The following is a 22186-nucleotide window of genomic DNA, read 5'->3' on the forward strand; positions in this document are numbered from 1 at the left end:
GAAAATAAGAACACAGGAAGAAACTGGAAGAAACAATAACAGGACAGGGAACCTGTGCTCTGTCCATGCCGAAATGTTGCTGGACTACAGCCCCCATCATCCATTACCTCTAGCCATGCTGACAGGGGCTGATTGGAGTTGGAGTCCAACAACATCCATAGGCCTATGTTTCCCACTCCTTTCATAAAGGAATGGAATGCTGCATGGGAGCTGACTTGGGCCCCAGATTATGGGTGCCCAGTGCGTGTGACGTCATGGCATCATGAAATCATGTGCAACCTCTGGTCTTGGGTTCAGAGGTCTCAGAAGGCTTCAGACAGCATCTCCAAGGCCTTGCGAGACCTCAGAAGTTGTGGGGGGGCCCTGAGGTGTGGGTGCTGAATACCCACAACAATTTCTGTGTGTGCATTCTGGCACCCAGAGCCCCCTATAGTTGGTGCCCCTGGAATGGTGGAAACCTTATTCATCTCATCACTACTGATAAAATGGCTACAGTATAGACACATAGTGAAAGAGTTACTCTACCTCACAAGACAAGCCAAAATAACCCAAAGGGCACTCGCATTTCTCAATCAGTTGTGCACGAGGCGTCCTTCCTGACACATTTCCTTCCTCTGCAACTTCCATGGAGATCTCAGAAATTCTGGCAGAAGGGTGGAGAAAAAATTAAAACTAGCTAATGAATCTCTTCAGCATTGATTTGGCTTTAGTTGATACACAACATTGAATATAGCTACTTTTTCCTCAGCCTCTTGGCATCATTCATATAAGAAAAAAACACCACACATTTATTTTTGTCTGTCTCAAAGGAAGATCAAAGCTAGCACCATTTTTAACATAGTTCATAGCCGCGATTAGTCTGCACCAAGGGAACGAATGTAAAGTATACTTGCGCATTCGCCTTCAGTGTTGTTTGGTTTTAATTTTAGAGCCAAAATAACAAGAGCTCGGCAAACAAAATGAAACTTACAGGATGTGCAACACACTTCAAAGACACTGCCGACTTGCCTTTCCAAGACTGTTTTTAAGATCTGCAGCCAGAATCTAGTATTTTGTCAGAATATCATGAAGAAACTCAAACAGATGCTCCAACACACTTATCATGCCATGTAAGGTTTTTCCCCCTATTTTTTTTTTTTAAGAGACAGCAAACACATTGCTGAGTCTTCTCCACCTCACCTCATTAGATTATACCTTCCTTATGAAGGATGCTGCTGTGCATGTATGTGTGGTGCACGCGCGCGCACACACACGTACATGTGTGTGTATGAGTATGCATGGGTTTAAAGCAGGAGTGGGGAGGCAGTGGGGCAGAAGAGATGTGTGGATGTTTATACTACAAAGAACACTTTGGAAGGGAGTACGCCATAGAAAGAGAAGAAAATAAATTGGGGGGGGGGGGGTTTCCCTACACATTCAGTGCCTGACTGGTGACTTACCTAGCAATTTCTGTACTTTTGTTACAAAGAACGTTGCCATTTTGGAGCCAGTAGAATTGGTCCATGTGCCATAAAAACAGAGTGCTAAGAGACAGAAGCAGCTAAAACAGAAAGCAGCTAACTACATACTTGAGTTCCAAAACAAAAACAAATCACCTGTAGCATGTTAGAAAGCTCATGACAAGTGAGGGTTGGCTGCTGCCTAGAGTCCACTTAAAGGATTTTTAACACAGATACCCAGTTTATATTAGAAGTTCTGAAAAAATGACTAAAATGGAGCAAACAGTTCCAGTTCAAGCAAACAGAGTGTCCTTGTCCACTTTTCTTGAAAAAGGAAAACAGCCACATAATAGAAGAAATGTTTCAATTTTGAGTAGTAAATCTGAATCTGGGAACAACCAAATTAGCACAGCAGGAGAAAAATGTTTGGCTTTAGGTTTTTTAATGGCAGCCTCTGAATCACTTGCTATAATAGCGTCACTTTCATGCAGAAACATGATTAGCGTTGTGGCTAAATTACATAGCTAATATAGAGTTACCACTGGAATTAAGCTATTTTTACACTTGAACTTACTGTCAGTGTAAGGTCTCTCTATATTATTTTGCTGCAATATCTCGGTGATCTGTAGTGCTGCATTTGCAAACATGTCAGACAACTCCCCCTTTTAAAATATGTGCCAGAATTAAGGAATCAGTTCCCAAAGACTCATAGGAAAAGTCTGACTTCACTGAAGCTAATAATGGCCCTCTTAGCTGCCCCAATTCTCTTTGCCCCTGGTATGCCCTGTACCTTTGCAGTTTGGAATCCTAGGTACATAGTGTCACTGGATCTGCAAACTTCTTAACGCACTGCTAAACTACCAGCCTTCTGGTAGGGGCAAGAAAGAGGCAAGAAACTAGAGAGCACTTGCTTTGCATTGGGATGGAGTTTGTCAAGGGTGAGGAAGATGCAGTGAATTTCCCCCCATTCTATAACTGTGATTCGTCCCCTTCCCCCATGTTTCAGAGCAATACTTTGGACCACTTTTTCTTACATCTTACCCTCAGAAAAGAATTGTCCAAAATGATTAAGTTAAAGATTGTGTTGGCAAAAAGGTAGTGAAGAATTGTTTGATCTTTAATACACTTTGAAAAACTAAATGACATTGTGAATAATCAGCAAGGTGCATTACGCAACCCCTGCCCCCAGCAAAAGGATTGGTTTGGTAATAGAATCATTTCAATAAAAATACCAAATTTACAAGAGCTAGGAGTACCAGTGTTCCATAAAGGTAGGGTATTCAAGTCACCTAAGGGCAGCTTGCATCATTATTTCACATTGAGTTGGTTCCTATGATCAATAGCTAGAGAACAACTGCTCAAGCAAGCAAGCAAGCAAGCAACTCATGTGAGCAGCAAACTCCAGTAACATTACGGCTCCTCTTCTATGAACTGGAAAATTTGTGTGGGCAGTGAGTCGGTGGCTGATCTGCAAAACTCAGTCATTTGTTAAAATTTAGAGCAACCGGGAAACTGACATGTTCTGCAGTGCAATTTATTATGATGCACACTCACACAGACACTCATAGTGCTCAGTTGGGTTTACATCAAGACAAGCATCATGCCTTGGCTTGGCCCTGGGATAGTTGTAGCTGGGATTTAGTTCAAGGGCAGATAAATGAGGATCAGAAAGGAAACAGACACGATCATAGATAGGCATGTAGTCAGACACTGGATTAGGCAGGGAAGGATCAAAGGTCCCAGGGTCAATAAGACATGGTTAAAGGTGTGGGGTGGTGGTGGTAGTACTAGATATGGCAGATGGGAAGAAAGAAAGAAAAACACAGAGGGAAGTGCAAAATCGTAACAGGGCAGAACACTGAGTTCCAAGGCAGCAATAGAGTTAAAGGGTCTAGAAGCAGATGCAAAGCAGAAATCAGGGGACGCTAACAAAGCATAGTCACAGTAAACAAATATAACTCAAACCAATAAGCTAGCTTCAATGGGCTTTGTGTACTGATTGGTGTGGGGAGTCAGCTGATTCTCTTCAAGCTGGAAGGTCATGTGATTCTTTTCAGGCAACCTTCTGGGCACCTTTCCCCCTAAAACAGGCAAAGGAGAAGCCTAGCTTGCCTGGCTTCCTGAGGATCCAGAGACTACAGCTGCTGCACTCGCTGATTTGAATTCGCAGCCTTGGGGCTTTAGAGAAAGTGTGTGGAGAATTGCAGCCGAAGTGGTCGCAATAAATTGACTTTGTAATGTGAACAATTCTTCTAATTCTCCTACCTAGTCTATCCCTGGACTAATGCAAGGCTAGCCATTGAATTTCATGGCTGAGTGAGGAGTTGAAAATGGGCACCTGCAGCTTAAAACTAACACACTATTACACCATACTGGCCTTGAGACATCCATGTTGGCTAATAGTGACCCCCTGAAGGGATTTGGTCCCACTACTCAAAACGTAACCCTCTTCTACTTTCTGCAATTAGTTACTGGCTGGCAACTTTTTAGTTAGCAGATTTAAAATGGGTTGCTGTGTACCCTCATTCTCTTGGATTCTCTTTTACTGAATATAGTTGCTGTCAGTGCTTAATTTCAAGGATGAGAGGTTCTGCCATTTAAGCCATATGGAGATTTATATAAAAAAAGGTAGTTTGCTGGCCTAGTCCAACACAGGTTCTCTTCAGCCTACTGACACCAATGGTGCAAGATGGAGATAATACTGTGTGAGACTGTACATTAGAAGAGACTAGCTTAATCAGGCCAAATGGAAGCTGGACCTGAGGGCAACAACTGGTGGCTTGTGCCTTTCCTGTGAAAATGAATCCCCTCTGAAAATTACCTGGAGATTGATAACAGATGCCGAGGTTATAAATATTGATTGCATCATGCAAAATGGTTACCTGCTTTGCCTCATGAAGCTGCCATGGGTAGCCTTAATGAGTATGTAATGAATGTTGTACAAAACATCCATGAAGTCCTCACGGGTCACAGTCCTACTGACCCTTGGGTCGTCACTGTGATATTTCCACTCATGCTGAAAGGGAAACAACATCAACGCCTCAAATGATTTAACTGTTTCCAAAGTGCCAGTGACACAGCTTCTTGAACAGGTTGGATTGAAAAATTACCTCTGTCATTTCTATCTCATGTCTTGTCAATTGACCGTTCAGAGGAGCAGCTACGTGCCTGACAATAATCCTCGTATGGGTGGGAAGCCCACCTCTGATTATGACCTGTGGGTTGTAGGTTGCAAAGCCAGTCTCTTCTCGTGCTTCAAAGAAGATTGCATATTTCAGCTTTCCCCCATAAGCTGTCAACTAACAAAGAAAATAAAACCCATATAAACATTGACTGGAAACCAACACCATATGCAGTTATTATTATTATCAGAAGAACATACATATTAAATTAATCTTTTTTTCAATGAGACTAAAGGTCTGAAAGCATTATTTTGTGGATTTAAACATTATGTAGCTGTAGGTGAATGTATTTTTCCAATATGTTTAAAATATGTTTTTGAGCTCGTCAGTTAGCAAAAGAAGAGAAGAAGAAGAGTTTGGATTTGATACCCCGCCTTTCACTCCCTTTAAGGAGTCTCAAAGCGGCTAACATTCTCCTTTCCCTTCCTCCCCCACAACAAACACTCTGTGAGGTGAGTGGGGCTGAGAGACTTCCAAGAAGTGTGACTGGCCCAAGGTCACCCAGCAGCTGCATGTGGAGGAGCGGGGACGCGAACCCGGTTCCCCAGATTACGAGACTACCGCTCTTAACCACTACACCACACTGGCTCTCAAAAACCTAATCAGTTCACTTCTGTGTTGTGTACTCCACATAACAGACCCACAAAATGACTTAAGATGAACCTATGAAGCCCAATTCCCCATGTCCATTTTAGGAAACAGTCTCAGCCATTTTTGTATGGTGACGTGAAAAACAAATTTCTTGTTTTTCACAACACTCTTATTTTTCCTGTAACAGGCTAACAAGTCAATCCCTCTAGAATTTGAAATGAAACAAAGCAAAACACAGCAGCCTACATCAAGATAACCTAAAGCACATTCCAACATGGTGGCTGTTGTGGGAGATTTTTCTACTACACTTCCCAAGTGCACCGCTCTGTATCTCAGTATAGCTGGAGGGTTAGGGTCAGCTAGAAAGAGACTGTGTTTCTTTCTGGATAATCCCAAATTGATCAAGGTCAGCTATAGCTATAGGCTATGAACAGAATTTTGTACTTCAGAGTATTGTATTGTAATGATTTCCTCAGTACTCAGATGGCTGTGCCTCAGCATACCATGAACTGCAAATGTTATTAAAGAGTGTTTTTCCAGTATTCCAACAGAGCTGGCCTCTATCTGGGATGAGAAGAGCAAATAAGGAGAGTTCTGCCAGTTTTATTTTATTTAATAAATGCAATATATACTAACTTAGTTGAGAGTTGTTTTTCTGTATAAACAATAAAATCATGTACAGAAAGATTCATTTGGCTATTTGGGGGTGGGAACCCAATGGTTTTTCATGAAGATTTTAAAAAAACTTTTGCAAATCTTAGGGTTCTCCCAAGACTGCCTATTTAGCTACATAAGGACCAGCAGGTAAACAGTTGTGACTGTTATATGATAAATTCAGTTTATCTTCCCCTTCCTAGGGAAACAAAATGTAAAATCTGCAAAATATCAGCTCCAATAAGAATTCATTCCCTTTACCTTCCGTCCTTCAAACTGTTTTGGAAGTCTCCAGTAAAATGGTTCCGAGCGTAACTCTTGAGTGACCAAGTCGATATTTGCAATTGTCTCTGGGTATTGGTATATAATCCCTTGGACAGTTTGCTGCTTGACATTTTCATCAACAAGAGGAAGAATGACTTGATCTGGTTTCAGAGTCAACTACAGTAATTAAAAGATTAGACAAATGTAAGATTTTCTTCTTCTTTCTGGACAAACGATATTAATTTGTGAATTATCTGAAGATTTAAATATTTTATCAAAAAAGCAAGATAACAATAAAAGATACACTGGAATATGCAGAGTAAAACATTGAATAGTACATACTCAGAGACATCCTATAGACCATCTTGGCTGTGAGTCCTAGAAGACCTGCTCCTTGCCTTGCAGGCCTTTCCCCACCTGGCCTGGGAGGACAGGGCCCTGATTGACTCCAGCTGCAGAAGCTGAGGCAGCTGATCAGACTCTTGGGCTGGCTTGTTGTTGCGGGGCTGGGTTGTTGCAAGAAGGCGTTTTGTATCTGTATTTTAGATCTTGTGATTTACGTGGAAATTGTTAGTTTGGTTGTGCATGTTTTAATATTTTATTTATTGTTTATGATTACTTTTGTTATGTTATACTTATGTATTTTTTCATGTTATTAGCTGCCTTGAGCATGATTTGAAATGTGAAAATATGTATGTATAAATATGTATGTATGTATGTATGTATGTATGTATTAAAATACTTAATAGCATTCACCTTTGTATCATTCAGGCAAAAGTGAATTAAACATAACAAACTTTGCATAGTGCTCTATGGTTTGTTTACTATCTCTGCACTAGACGTATTGTGTAAGTTTAGCAACTGTTGCTATTTTCTATACTTCAGGGCAAAATCCTATTAAACAACGTAAAGGGCTATCAGATTTAGGACAAGCCCTGGGGGAATCGCAAATATGACACCACCACAAAAGAGTCAGAAGTACAAAGCCATTGGAACAACAAAATCAAGTAAAGTCATGGTTGGGATTTGGGTAGCACAGGGAAGGAGCATGCTTACACTAAATCCTAAAATGTGGTTGTCAAGGGCAGAGGGATAGTCTGTCTATGCAGGAGCCAGACTCCTTTTGTATTTTCTGGTTGACTGTATTTCTCCTTCCCTACTAGGCTGAGCCCTGGCTATAGTGCATATTCCACTTGATGTTTTGAATCTTTGGTCCTGGAGAAATGTGAATGTAGGATTGCTCTGACTGATGGAGATGCACAGGCCAGAGAAAATGCCTGGGTTGGATGAATGTAGATATTAGACCTCATTTAGCCTATATATAACTTAAGAGAGTCTCAGGTTTCACATCAAAAATCTATTGCTTGTGCAAGACCTCATGTGACATTTCTTAGTTTGCAATCTCATCTTGACCCAGTTTTTTAATTTTGAAAAAGTTTTTTAAAATAAAAATAAAACAGGTAGGTTTTTTGAAAACGGCAAAAACATGCCAGACAAACTTACAGAAATCAAAGAAATCTGAAAGTATATCACAATAATTAATTTCTCACATACAAAGAGAAAATGTGTAGAATACTAAACAAGTACGAGGGGAGAATCTGAAACTACACAGAATTGCACTGATGCTAAAGATGCAGATACGGCAATTAAATTAAGAAAAGAAAACCATCCTTGAAAACATCAGTCTCTTTGTGGAACTTCACAAAATTCCTGTCTAGCAAAGAAGAAGGGATGAGGCCCTGAACTGACATTATTATTTTTCTACTGTATCTGTAGCAGTATGACAGCACATTTCTTTGAAGTGCTAATGACAAAATGAAGTGTCTGATTTCACTCTGGAGGTGTTCCCAGCTCTCATGCATTAGACATGCTAATCAGCAAGAAACTGGTTAATGCACAAAGTATTTGAAATGTACGCCTCAGTGTCATGGTACCGGTGTATAAGAGGGTTTTGCCAGTTGCACTCAATCTGTTCTAAAATAGATGGGAAGAGTTACAAGTTTTTAATGTTCAGAAAGAAAGAGACTGCAGTGTGAAGCTGCAAGCCTCATTTGATATGAGAATTCAAGGAGGGATAATTGATCATTAGGGAAATATTAAATCAGTATTTTAAATCTGGTGCACCTGCACCTTCCAAAGGGAGTGGTTGCAGGAGAAGTGATGCTTTGATTAACTTAGGCTTCAGTCCTATGCCTATTTACCTAGGAGTAAGCCCCACTTCTGCTACAATGCAATCCTATGAATGTTTACTCGGCTCTGCTCAACACACTTGGACTTACTTCAAAGTCAACATGCATAGGTTTGCTTTGTCTATATTTAATGTTTATGGACTCTGTTTTATTCTCCTCCCAGGCGACAATCGATAAATGAAATTGGACCATACCTGACTATAAAAGGTCTCCCCTTCAAGGAATGCATAATTCCCTATCAAAGGTATCTCCTTTCAAGGAATGGCAGAAGGCCAGTTGATAAATATATGTACTGTACTTCACTTTATTTTTCATCACTTGATTAGTCAACAAATGGTGGCTAATTGTGTGAACAAACCCCAATTTGTGGAAGTGATATGTGAAAGTTCTGTATCTGGCGTTTGATCTGTAATGGCTCATTCATGTGCAAACCAACACTTAATGGTGCAGTCTTCAGTTGATGCGTGAACCAGCTTGGACTCTTCAACAACTTGTCACACACAGCACAGTACTGACCTTTTTGGGGGGTCTCCCCCTCTAGTACTCAGTCTATTTGAAAATCTTGATGTGAGTTCTATGAAAGGTTCTGATCAGTACAGAAGCAAGATGGAACATGAATTTTAAAAGCTTAAATTTCCATATAGTGCAAAGGTAACGGTATAATAAGTGTCCCAAATCTGTCCCTACAGATTTTGCATTCCATGTACAGTCAAGAAAAATGTGGATAAAGCCATTAAGCTACCGAAGTTGCATCATCTATGATTTTATGTTTCTGGAATTCCACTGTCCCTCTTTCTTCCATTGCCTTTTAAAAACAAAACTGTAGCGTGGGAAGGGGCAAAGCAGGGAGAAGTGATCCCCCAAATATATTTCTTTATCTCCATGTCTGACAAAGAAGGTATGCTTCACATGGCTCCTCAGTTTCTCAGGCTAAAAGAAAATGCCTATTTCTGAATTTTAATATTTGACAATTGCTGAACTATTTTGAATGATTGCATGGATACTTTTTACCTTTATCAACAACAAAAGTCTTAAAAGGTGGATTTTTACTGCAGCTGGCAAGGGTAAGCTAACACATAACCCCCTCTCTGCTAGCCTTTGTCAGTAGGAAGAGAATCTCCAGCTGAGAGACAGGACCACTGCCACACTAGAGGTTCCAGCTTCACCCAACATGGTACCACTGGCAGTTCTCCTTCCAGCAGAAAGGACCAACATAGATATGTTGTTTGAAAAGCCACATGATAGTGTGGTACCCAGGAATTGACACAATGTTCTAAATGACGTTTAAACAGTGCAGCATTATAATTTCTGATAGTCAGACATACTAAATCAGGGCATCTGACATCTGTAAAACACATGGGGATTATGCTAATCCACATGTTGATAACTTTTGGTCCATAGGATCAATGTAGGTGGACAGCAGAACTGGGGGGGGGGGGGGACAGCAACAATAGCACCAAACTGTACACTATTTGTTCTCTCTTTTATCCCATCTTTTCACTAAGTACTACAGTGAGTGGGGAAGTGCCTTTGTCTTGGACACATTGGTTTAGTGATGACAATTTAATGCTCTTTTTTTGAAGTCACAGAATCACCCTGTTGGTTGACATGCATTATGTGACAGTGCCCCAAAATCCTTCTAAGTAGCCAATTATTCCCTTCTTGTGCGAATTATACATTTTGTCAAAGCACTGGCAAATGTTTCTTAATACTGAAATAAGCCTTAAAAGCAGAAGAAACTTGCTGGTTCCTAAGACAGGAAATCTTTCTACATTTTGATCACAAGGGACGTCCCACTGAAGAAGGTATGTCAACACCTAAAGTACTGGAAGGGGTTTTCAAAATTATTTGGCAGTGCTGGCTGGAGCTGATGGGAGTTGCAGAACAAAACATTTGCAGGGCACGAAGTTGGGGGAGGCTGGTAGAAAATGTTATATTCAAGGACACAAACAAGACAAAATGTATAATATATACAAGTGCCAGAAGATAATAACTGGCTAGGTGATAGCACTACTTAGAAATTTGGCACCCGATGCAAGACCTGCTGAGATTTGTTCTACTCTGAGCTCCCGGGTGCAAACCCTGCTTCCTTTGCAAACACAGCCTGACTTTTAAAACACACGATCAAACGATGCCGAAAGAGAAACAGGGCTTCTTTCTGTAGGATTTGCAGCCACCACTCTACCACTGACAGCCATCCATCTCCAAGGTAGTGGTGGAGCTGAAACTAAGTACAAGATAGGATGCCATACCATATCAATATTGCTTAAAGAACATGTCTGTTAAAGGTATGTTTCTTACTTGTTTTAATTTCCTGGTATTTTGGAGCTTAAGTGGACATGGAAAACCCCGGAACTTATTAAACTGCAAGGTTCCCCCCCCCCCCCCCCCGTTAATGGAATATATTAGCAATCCATTATTCTGGGTAGCAATGAAAACCTCTGATTTTCCACAGAGCTTTGCATTTGAAAAACAAAGCTCTGAAGTGCTACGTTTCCTCATGGAACCATTTTCCTTGGTTGATTACATCACCTTTCTTCAGGGTTTTAATAGCTTTGCTCTGAGGCCTGACACCTATTGTGAATGTTTTGACCCTGATTGCCTACTGGAACATGGCCTTCTACCCATTTCTCATAAGTGCACATTGAAAAACACTGCTTAAATGTTTTCCTACACTTTCTAGTTCCATCTCTGTCTTGGACTAAAAGACACCAGCAGGAAACAACATTATTGCATTACATGGCTCAGCAGCGCCTTACTCACCCACATGCGGACCAGCCCCTTTGCCTCACTGCACTGCGATGTCAGGCCAAAACAGTAGCAGCTGCTGCAGCCAAGTGGGTGTCTGGCAGAGAGTCCAAACCTGCCAGGTTTGCACCTGTCACAGTAGACACCCTCCACATTAACCTAGTGTAGAAAGAGGGAAACACTTTAGAGACAACAGCTCCTTTTCACACATCAAAACACTTGCACACTGTGTGGGTCTTACAGCAAGTAGTTATCACAGTTAGATTATTTAAGATATATATTGACTTGGACAAACGGTAGTATGACGACCTGGAGATAAACATGCTGACGTCTGCAGAATACATTGCCATTGTACAAAACTTCAGAAACTTACTTGTCTGCTATCCTGTATTTAAACATGCATCACTGGGAAGCATGAGAACTGAGTTCTAGATCATAATGGTTTAGCTCCAGAACAAGTTAATATCCAGCAAGGCTCATCACAGGGATACACAGATCTGGTTCATGCTTTCAATTGTAGATCAGTGCAAAACACCCAAATGTGCAAGTTTCCAGACAGGAGATTGTAGGCACTACACTCATCTCCTGGTTCTACTGCTACTAAGCTATGGTTTGCCTTAGCATGTCATCTGGTTGCAGGCTGGTGGCTTGTCTCACTTCAGACAAACCATGAGCTACAACCAATGTGTTGCTTCCAGGTAGGCATAATAACGCAAGTATTTTGCCTTCAAACTCTGCTTGTGGGCTTTTCAGAAATATATAGTTGGGTACAGGGGCAAATAGGATTCTAGACTAGATGGACTTTTGGTTTGATCAAGCAGGGCTGCTCTTATGTTCTTCTTTAACTGTTTTTACACATCATTTAACCATATAAATAAAGAGGGCAACGTAATGATCATTTACAATGGGGTAGTTACATTAAAGCCAATGAGGCTAAAAGTAAACAAACAGTCAATGAATTGTGCCTTAAGAATGAGAAACAATTGTGAATATATTCCGGCAGTGTTTTAACACAGGCTGACCATGCTGAAGAAAAGTATTAAAGTATTAAAGTTTTCTACAATCCATGACAATTTGTCCTGGCAAGTGTGTGTGTGTGCATGTGCGCGTACGCATGCACGCACAATTCATTTTAGTGGGTATGATGTTAATTCTATACATCGTTGATTAAAAGAGCAAACCTCAGGGCACCATATACAAGTCAATTAAGACAATGAACTTGGATTTAAGATGATTTTGCAGCCTATTGATCCAGTGCAAGTCAAGATGCTATCATCTCAGGTTCATTATCCTACAACAACAACAGCTACACAAAGTTGGAATTCCCATGTGCTTTAAGGGCGATTTTCATTACAACGTCCAAAACTGTAGCTGCTACAAATGCTGAGCTCTCAGTGCCACACAGAGAGGGTGGCACCCACTTCTCTCTTTCAAAATTCTAAATGTGTGCCCATTGCACCAAAAAGGTTGGTGACCCCTGTAAATCAATGGCCCTGGTTCAATGGGAATAAAATAGTCAAAGCTAATTTGACCTGTTAATGTTTTGACGCTTGAAGCATGGCTAATTTGGATAGGGGCAAGTGTATGTGCCACATTCTGTGCATGCTGTCAGTCTGAACAGGACTTCTGTGTGTTGCACCATTGCAGGTGATCACTAAAGGTGCCTAGCAAAGCTCTCCAGAGCCAGGCTTGGAAAGTAATTTTAAAGGCTCATTTAAACTGGCCTCGAAGATTAGTAATCCTTTACAAGCTCCCCCCCTTCCCCCCCCCCCCATTCACTCTGAAATCCAAACTAGAGAAGAATTGAAGGTTTCCCCAGAGGTGGGGAGAAGTCCACTTATTTTCTCTCTCTCCTGCAGCTTCCTAAATCTTTCTCCAAGTAGTTAATTTGAAGTGATCTTAGAAGAGCAAGCCAATCTCTAGTGGCCAATTCTCAGCTATCCCACCTCAGTGCCAACTTTTCTATACATTATTACATTGCTGCACTTGGTGGGGGTCTGTTTATCCCACTGGCTCCTAGGGGAAAGAAATGTGGAATGGTCTTTTGCTTTGGGACAGGGGCAGGTAGATCCCATGAGGCCAGGGAGGCCAACAACTAAGGAGCTATGAACTCTAGTCACCAGATATAACAGCCCCACTACTGGTCAATTATTGAAGGATGAGAGAAAGGTAGATCAAGAAACCTAGATCAGGCATAGGCAAACTTGGCCCTCCAGATGTTTTGGGACTACAACTTTCCATCATCCCTAGCTAATAGGACCAGTGGTGAGGGATGGTGGGAATTGCAGTCCCAAAACATCTGGAGGGCTGAGTTTGCCTATGCCTGACCTAGATAGATCAGGGATTTCTGTCTTGCTTCCTTCATCCCTTGAATGTATAGCAGAAAAAATGGAGTTCAGGACCTGCTGTTTCAGGATAACTGATGGCCTGTTCTTGCTGGAAACCATGCAGCAAGTCAAGACAAGCAGCCTTGTTCTAATCGTGTGCACTCAAGTTCATCAAACACAAGTGTAAAAAAGGCTGCACACTTTATAACTATTTACTTGGAATTAAAAAACACTGAAATCAATGAGGCTTACTGCTGAGGGGTTCAGGCTGTGAGTGTGTGACCTGGTGGAAGACACTTGCTATTATTTAATCAACAGCTGTCTACCAATTTGAGCCAAATGAAAGATGCTATAGTGGAGAACACTGAGAGACGAAGATAAAATATTTGGTGACTAATATTTCTTCTCTTACCTTGCAGGTGCATTGTCCTGTATGATCAGAACATGAACATTTTTCCATTTCTGAATCACAAGTGTGTGGCTCAGTCCCTGCCGCCAGGCATTCACAGGCAATGCACTGTGGGTAATTGCGATATCCCAGCCTGCATTCAGTGCATTTATCCCCAGAGAATTCTGGGCGGCAGAAACAGCAGCCAGTGTCAGGGTTGCACTGGAAACTGAGAGATCCAGCTGGACTGCAGTCACAAGCCTAAAGAGAAGAGGAGATATTCCATAAGAACATTTAATGATTCTATGTTAAAGACTTTCATCTTTAACTGAAGAAAAACAACTCCCACAAGAACAACTGAAACTATTGCCAATTGTCAACATATTTACATCAATAGGCTAGGCAACTATTTTGTGCAGGTAAAGAGTCCACACATATTGGATTCATTTCTTAGGTATTTTGTCACTTGAAGGACATTTTTTTAAAGTACATGGACTGGTATGGGGGTGGGGTTTGTTTGACTCAAAAGACAGCTGATGAATTTTTAAACAAACAAACAAACAAACAAACAAACAAACAAACGTGGTAGGGTGCTAAAATAAACCTCACAGGATCACAAAGCCTGCATGAAAACTAAGGTCCGATAAATTCCACTAGTGAATCAATGCTTGCACAATGTTTTGGAGCTCTTTGTTTTGAGAAAGTCTTCAATCAAATCAAAGAAACAACTTTTGCAAACCCAGAAAGGATTCCTTCTGTCCTGGAATCTTTGTCCAGTTTGCAGAGAAGTTGAAAAGGCATTTGGGAGTAAGGATCACAATGTTAATTCTGTATTGAACTTACATTTCAAATCTACAATAATGATACGAATCACCTCGGTGCTGATCCTAAATTTGGATACCTTAGATTAATTTAAAATAGCAGTTTGTTACTTTAAGGTTTGGTCTGCTCACATTTGTTATTACTATAGTTTGCAACTGTAAAATTCTTTTATGAATGGAAACTAGGAGGGATAAAAATTTACAGAGTCAGCAAAATAATACGTATATTACCCAACCAATATACACTAGAAAATGCTCACTGGTGTTGTTGTGGCACTAGCAGAAATATATTCTATTTGGACACATGCATAAGAGGCATGTTGTATCAAGAATTGTGGCTTATATTAACAGGCAAGAGTACAACAGCAGCCATAGGCACTCTTGTTAAAGATGAAAAGGTAGAGCTGGAAGGCTTTGAAAAAAGTTGCTAGAAATGCAGTAGGTTATGATTCACACTGAAATCCCATCAGAGAGATAATTGGCAACACCTCAAGTTGAAATCATAAGATGTGTTCCAAACCTCTATTTCGCTCAGTATATATGGCAGCCAAATTCTGGATTGTATGTATCTGGGACCACTAACAGTTAAGAATTGCCTGGCAGGCTTCTGTGTAGTCTAAGAATTAAAGCCTATTTGGAGCAGGAAGCCTGCACAGTAAGTGATGCCAGAGGATAATGCCTACTGGGCAAATTGTTCACCATATGCAGAGTAAATTACAATCAAATGTAATGTTTGTTTTGCAAGGAGGAAGCTTCACGCAATCTTCCCCTGCCAGTGAGTTATGATGGGCTCTGAAATCGGCTCCACTAAAAGCTCAAGTGGAGAGGGGGCAATCGCACCTTGCCTTAGAGAAATTAGTTGCCATGCGTTAAAAGGGAAGACTTGGCTGACATATCATTATTAATTTAGAGAGGGATGTGGCAGCTGCCATACTAATGCACTCATATAATAGACAAGGCGAGGATAGATAGAAGAGATCCCAGAGCTGAAACAGAGGTCCTCAACCCCTATTAAGCTGGTTTGCAGAAGCCTGGTGATCTGTGTGGTGAAGAAAGGCAGAGGTTTTGTGAGAGGAGCTTTACAACTCAAAAAGAAAATAAATTATTCTGCATTAGTTAACTGGTTTGAATGGCCATGAAAAACAGCCTTTTAAGAGAGAGCACTGTGGCATTTGAGTGCTTGCCTACACTGAAAAAAAAAACTACCACAATGTTAAGTTAGGCCTCTTTATGTTCCTATTAATGATCATTTGTACACACGCTTGATATGTGGTGATTTTAGTCTTTATAATGTCCATTTCCAATATATCTCTAAGAGATGGTAATTTTGATTCTCACATAATGAGAGGGACCTGGAAGTGAGAGAAAGTAACTTGCCTGAGGTCACACAGTGAACCTATGGCAGAGGTAGGAGGTGAATCACATCCAAAGCCATCATGGTATTCACCAGACTACAAGTTGGCTCAAGAAAGACAAAAGAAAATACTTTACATACGGCTCATCCAGACTTCTGCTTGTCCCACCACTTTCCCTCAGGAAAACTTGATCTTTACTGCTGAATCAGAGCAAACGTCAATCAGTTTCCCTGTGGACTGACGTTTGGTATGATTCAGTGAAGAGTGGGTTTTCTTGTGGAAAGCAGTGGGGCAAACAGAATCCATGCCTAGGAAGCGTGGGGCAAGTGAAAAACCATGCTTTCTAGGTATGGGGCAATGAGAAGTGTCAACAAACCCATAGTCAATGATAAAAGGCTTAGACAGATCCTAGGGCCTACGCCATGGATCCTTCATTTTATTTTATTTTATCATATTTGCATCAATCGTCTTTCACAGAGCTCAGGGTAGTATACATGGAGACGATTCCAATCTATCCTCATAGGTAAGTTGGGTTGAGTACCAAATGAAATATTATTTAGGAGATCCACAATTGATCCTGTAACTCAGATAGGACCTCTATTGTATCTTTGGCTTCAGTTTTTAATTGGGACAATGTAATACCAACTGCAGTTCTAATACTGCTCATGAAGACTGGTATCCTTGAATGACACTCAGAATTCTATTAAAATTGTGCTTGGAACAAAGAAAGCTTTGTCAGACACAATACAAAGCAGTCTGAGTTATCCTTAGGCTCACTTTGCCTTTGTTTTGTGAAAAGGGATAAAATGATATCCAAATTTGGACAGACTGTCCTTCTGACTTCAGTACACAACAGCTGAAATAAGGTACATGTGGAGTTCGAACACTTTGTCTTCTGAAAGATGCAGCTCCAATTCAAATATAGCACATCCTGTCATCTGGGCCAATGCCAATGCTCACAAAAGAGAACTTCAGTTCTATGATTCTTTAGAAAACTCCCACTGTGTTTTTGGTTCCAAAGACTAGTAGTTTACCACATGGAAAGCAAAGAAACACACAGAGATAAAATACAGGTTCACTCACCTTGCACCCGCTGATAATGTCATGACCCCAGTGATTTGGTGCACATTTATCACACCTCTGTCCTACAGTATTGGGAGGGCAAATGCAACGGCCGGTGTGTGGATCACAATTATTACCAAGATGGGCACACTCACAACCTTCATGGGGAAGATGAAGAGAAAGAAAACACGAAGCACATTGCTTAAAATATCTGAAGAAAGCAAATTCTGTCATCGTAATGTCAGTTGTCCAAAATTTTAGCTTTTTATATTGTACTGTGATGTTTCGTTTTATTGTTTGATGGATAATTGTTTTGATCATCAACTCTATCATGTTTTATGGTTGTATGTTATGTGATCCCCATGGGTGGTAAAGACTGGTCCAGAAATGAATTAATAGTAATAATAATTTATCTGTAGCGGTGCATCTAACCATGGACTGGAGAGATGAAAACTGAGCCAAAGTCATGTACCCAGTTGGGTCTGATATAAAAATAATAAAAACAACAGTGGTAGAGTTCCAGCCATGAACTATGTATACGTGCCCACATCATGAAATGCCTGAGACTTTATAGAGCCATCACTTGCCACATCTATCAGCCACATGAGGCAACACATTGCCAGCATACTCTTGGGGCTCTAGCTATGCCTCAGTCTCTTTTCTTATAATGACCAGAATATAGAGTATGAAACACAATTTTAGATAAATGCTATCAGGACTGAGCAAACATTTTTATTTCTGAGAGCCAAGTGTGGTGGTAAGTGGTCAGTCAAGGTCCGTATGCCAGTGGATGTAACTGGAGCCCACACTCCCACCCCCTCCATTGTGATTTACATGGGGAGCAAAACATGTATATCACCCTTCCCAACACAACTGCACTCCCTTGTCTGCCAATATTTTTTTGATGGCAGTGTGATTTACATGAAAAACATGGTGCACAGACATGACTGTGCATCCTCCTTCACAATAATTCATTCATTCATTCATTCAATTTATATACCCCATAGTTCCTTTCCAAAGGAGCCTGGGGCAGCAAACACATCTGTAGCAAAAATAAAACCACATGGCAGGTAGCAAACATTGAAATATGGTGGGTTTCTTGGACACCTATAGTGGGCTGCACTGAGGGCCTCTGAGACCCATAGGGTGCCCGCCTTATGCTAAGGTAACTTATTTGGTGCTGGAAAGATGGAGGTGGCTTGCTAGAATGGGGTCATTCTATTTAACTTTTGTCCTGCTCATAAGCTTTGCCTAATGAAGCAAGTATCCGTTTGGGGGGGAGGCAATATTCATACTGTAAAAATGGTATGAAGAAAAGAAGCTCCCTAGTGACTATCTAAACCCCACACTTATTCTTGGCTGCATTAAAAATATTTATTTATTTTTTTAAAAAAGAGAGGCAAGAATTCAAATCAAGATTCCCCATCTCATTTAGATACACGGTCTCAACCATGAATCAACTAGAGACCCGGCTGGCTTTGAAAATCTAATAGTATAGTGCACCCTCATATCATGCTGTCTTCTCTCTGAATGGAGAGTTGCTTGCTGGATGCAGTTTTGAAGTACCATTGAATTAATGGAAGTTTGTGTATCTCTTTGGAATATTCTTAAGCAGTCTGAAGGCATTTGGCTTTTCTCAGGGTTTTCAGACATCAGTATCATTGTCTTTAATTAAAAAGATTAACTGGTAAGCCATTATGCTGTTCTTTCCTCTGCCCCTTACAACGTACTAGAAAATGAAATTCCAGAACTCATTAAAAGTAGAAACAGACTCTCTTTATATCTCTTGCACATCTTTGGTCTTCAAATGTCAATACTCTGCTCCCCCCCCCCCTGTTTTGCTATATATCTGCCAGATTTATTATGCCAAATGACATTTCTTTCTATCATATTTCATTTCAGAGATGTAATGGCACCAGTCCCATAAGGGGGTTCTTCCCTTGTTAAAATGGCTGATGTAGTGGAAATGAAGCAATTTCTGTGGCTAAGAGATGCTCGACTGTAGAATGGACTCCCACGAGAGGTGGTGGACTCTCCCTCCTTGGAGCCTTTTAAGCAGAGGTTGGATGACCATCTGTCATGTATGATTTAGTTGAGATTCCTGCAATGCAGGGGGTTGAACTGGATGACCCTTGGAGTCCCTTCCAACTCTGCGATTCTATGATTCTCCTCTCACAAAACTGACAGCAGTGTCCATCTGCTTGACAGAGGAAGGGAAGATAATCCTTGTGTACACCAGCAAGCATTCAGCCCATCAATGCACAAAGACATTTCTGGATCAAGGCCAATTTCTTTTTTCTGTGGAACTCATATGATACTATATAATTATTCAATTTTTTTTTTCCAGAGCAAAATAGCTAAGAAGATTAAATGACTTTTCTTTTACTCAGAAAGTCTTCTGGGTTTCCCCATTCCCCTCCTGTAAAATAGAATTATTTTGAGTTGCTGGTTTTAAAGTGGTTATGATTTGCTGATCTGTGTCTCAAATTAAACATTAGCTAAATCCAGGAATTTCATTTCAGGGTGCATACAACCACTAAAGAGATTGGGAAACCCCAAAGAGATGTGGGGCTCTGTAAGTGCCCTCCTACAATTTTTATCCATTGCATCTGCCACACTGATGTCTCATTTGTGTGACATTGATATCTCATGCATGTGTGTGTGCTAGAGCACAATTTATGGTGAAAATGTAAACACAAATTAGTACATCATTCATTTCTACCATAGTATGATTGAAAATGCAACATTTTAGAATGAAGGAGCCAGAGCTAGACATTCTGGAATAAATCAGGTATCAGTTGCAGAAAGTTTTCACAAAAGAAAACAGCTTTCCAAACCTGCAACTGCTGCAAAAAATGACAAATCACAAAGATCATTCACTGTGTTCTCGTTCCATCCCCATTTGTGCTAAGAGCCTTAAGACTACAGTTACCATTTGTTTTTCATTTCAAGTTTTCTCTTCCGTGAATCCAAAAGTTGACCTCTTACCCTTACCAAGTGCTGACATGTTTAAACTTTTACACAACAATAAACATGTCTTTATAGATCGACTCTTCTTGTAAGGGAACACAATAGCACAGAGCCATGGTTCAGCATGCAATCTGTACAACTTTTAGGAAATATTCATCTGCCCAGAATATTGCTTTTTTGCTAGTTCATATACGGAATGGATTGAAATCACATTTAATATCCTTTAGGCCACTGCTACACTTAAGCAGAACAGGTAAGGGATATAGTTCAATATTGCAATCCAAGTGTATAGATGAATTTCCAGATTCAATTCCTGATATCGCTAGTTAAGAAGAGGCTTTCTTTTTTGTGGGTGTTGGTGGGAATCAGGTGGTGGTGGTAAATACCTTGTTGTCTTAGACACTGGAGACAGAATGCTAGAGTAGATAATCCTGGGCCAGATGATCCATAATCTGATTTAATATCCTATGCCTACTTCCTTGCAAGTCCCATTCAACACTCTTCTGAGTGAGTAGGACTGGGCATCATCACACACCCATGACATAGATCAGGCACTCCAGAGTAGTGCAAATGTAAAGAGTCTGAAGGCCAGGAAGAATAAATACTTTATTGCATAAAATGCAGGGGTATGAGTTTCTGGCTTTAAGTTTTTAATGAAGAGTAGCTCATATGAATTGCTGAGGAAAGAGAAAAAGATTAAGACTTAAATAGGAAGGGTTTCTATCAATCACACACTATTAAGGAATATAAGCTGACCTGTGTAATTGCATCATTTGAATGCTTCAAACTAAGGATGAAATAATCATTCCTCAGATAGGCTTAATGTTACCCTTTTCAGCAATTCTGCCCAATTCAGCAACTTGTGTGCATCCACAATTTCCCTATGGAAGTTGCTCCATTGACTATTGTATCTTAGACTGAGAAATCTTTTCGTTACTCATATAGGTCATACTGATATTGCAGGTCCCATGAGGATGAATGTGTCCTATGGAGAGATGGCTTCAGACCCAAGGGAAGCAATGTTGCACCGAGTTTTGCCACACACACAAAAGTTTTCGTCTGGTTTTTTTTTAAATGGGAACAAATTAACATACAAAGATCCAATAGCACACAGGAAAGCTCACATTTGTGGACTTCAGGAGGCTCTCTCTGCATTGTGAATCTTTCCCCAATTTTCTAGGTCAGCTACTGGGAGAATGATGCCTTTGGCTAAAGTTTCTTGCTGGAAGGAAGGGTGGGGGACAGAGCAGAAACACTGTCACTTTAGCTTTGCCAGTAGATAAATGGAAAAGTAAAGGAACCCAGATTTGATGTTATCTGTATGCTCCTTGCTCCTGCTCAGCAAATTAATTCAGTGGACTGCAGTCTTCCTAGACCTATGACCCATTTCTAACCTCATCAGTTAAGATGAGAACCACTTTTAATTATCCCCCCTCTCTCGCCGTCTCTCTGACTTGCCATCGTGTAGTCAAGGGACAGGGAAACTTTGGTCGTCCTGATGTTGTAGGATAGAATTCTCATTATCCCTGACCAATGGCCATGCTGGCAAGAGGCTGAAGGGAGCTGAAGTCCAGCAACATTTGGAGAGCCACAGGTTCTCCACCCTCGAGGTAACTATTGGGCCGTTTTCTTTCTTGGAAGACCCAAACAGATCAGAAACTGTGGACAAATTCAGGCATGTGTCTATCATGTGACAGATAATCTTACCTCTGAGATTTTGGTTTGCTGCTGAAAGTTTTTTAATAAACAAATAAATAAATTAGGAACCATGAGGCTGCTGGCACAAACCACCTTACAGAAAGTTGCAACTCCATTACACCACCAGTTGAAGATGAATGACTTAAGGGACGATGTAAGAGAGTGTGCTTTGGGAAGTGTGAAGCACTTAGAGCAAGAGATGGTGTGGGGAGAGAGGTAACACCATGTGGAAGAGAGAATGAACTGCCATTTTATTTTCTTTCTTATTGAGCTCCACAATGAACACAAATACACAAAGTAGGTGCCACATAGAAATTAGTTGCAATTTTTTTTTTACTGACAGGATTGTTTAAAAGAACTGAGGTACTTTCATGTCATTATATTTTTTCATTTAAGCTGACAATTTATTATTTCCATCAGTTTCACCTGGTAATGCTTAGGCTCCATTTCTGTGGTACATTTTGTATAGATTAACGTGCACCTCCCAGAAATTGGTAA

At 40.6% G+C, this 22186-nt stretch overlaps 1 protein-coding gene across 19 annotated transcripts in view; it reads right to left on the reverse strand.

Moving 5' to 3' along the window:
• The window catches only part of LAMA2 (laminin subunit alpha 2), a 352990-nt gene that overhangs the window by 109627 nt on the left and 221177 nt on the right, over nt 1-22186 (reverse strand). For all 19 annotated transcript variants that reach the window (XM_083434696.1, XM_083434695.1, XM_083434693.1 and 16 more), the window contains 7 exons: nt 17042-17178; nt 13807-14043; nt 11083-11226; nt 6128-6307; nt 4550-4738; nt 4322-4455; nt 526-643 (listed from right to left, as the gene is read on the reverse strand). In XM_083434696.1, the coding sequence (XP_083290822.1) occupies nt 526-643; nt 4322-4455; nt 4550-4738; nt 6128-6307; nt 11083-11226; nt 13807-14043; nt 17042-17178 (1139 nt within the window). The remainder of the gene's footprint in view (nt 1-525; nt 644-4321; nt 4456-4549; nt 4739-6127; nt 6308-11082; nt 11227-13806; nt 14044-17041; nt 17179-22186) is intronic.

Source organism: Podarcis tiliguerta (genome assembly GCF_965153285.1).
Source record: "Podarcis tiliguerta genome assembly, chromosome: 3".
NCBI classification, from domain to species: domain Eukaryota; kingdom Metazoa; phylum Chordata; class Lepidosauria; order Squamata; family Lacertidae; genus Podarcis; species Podarcis tiliguerta.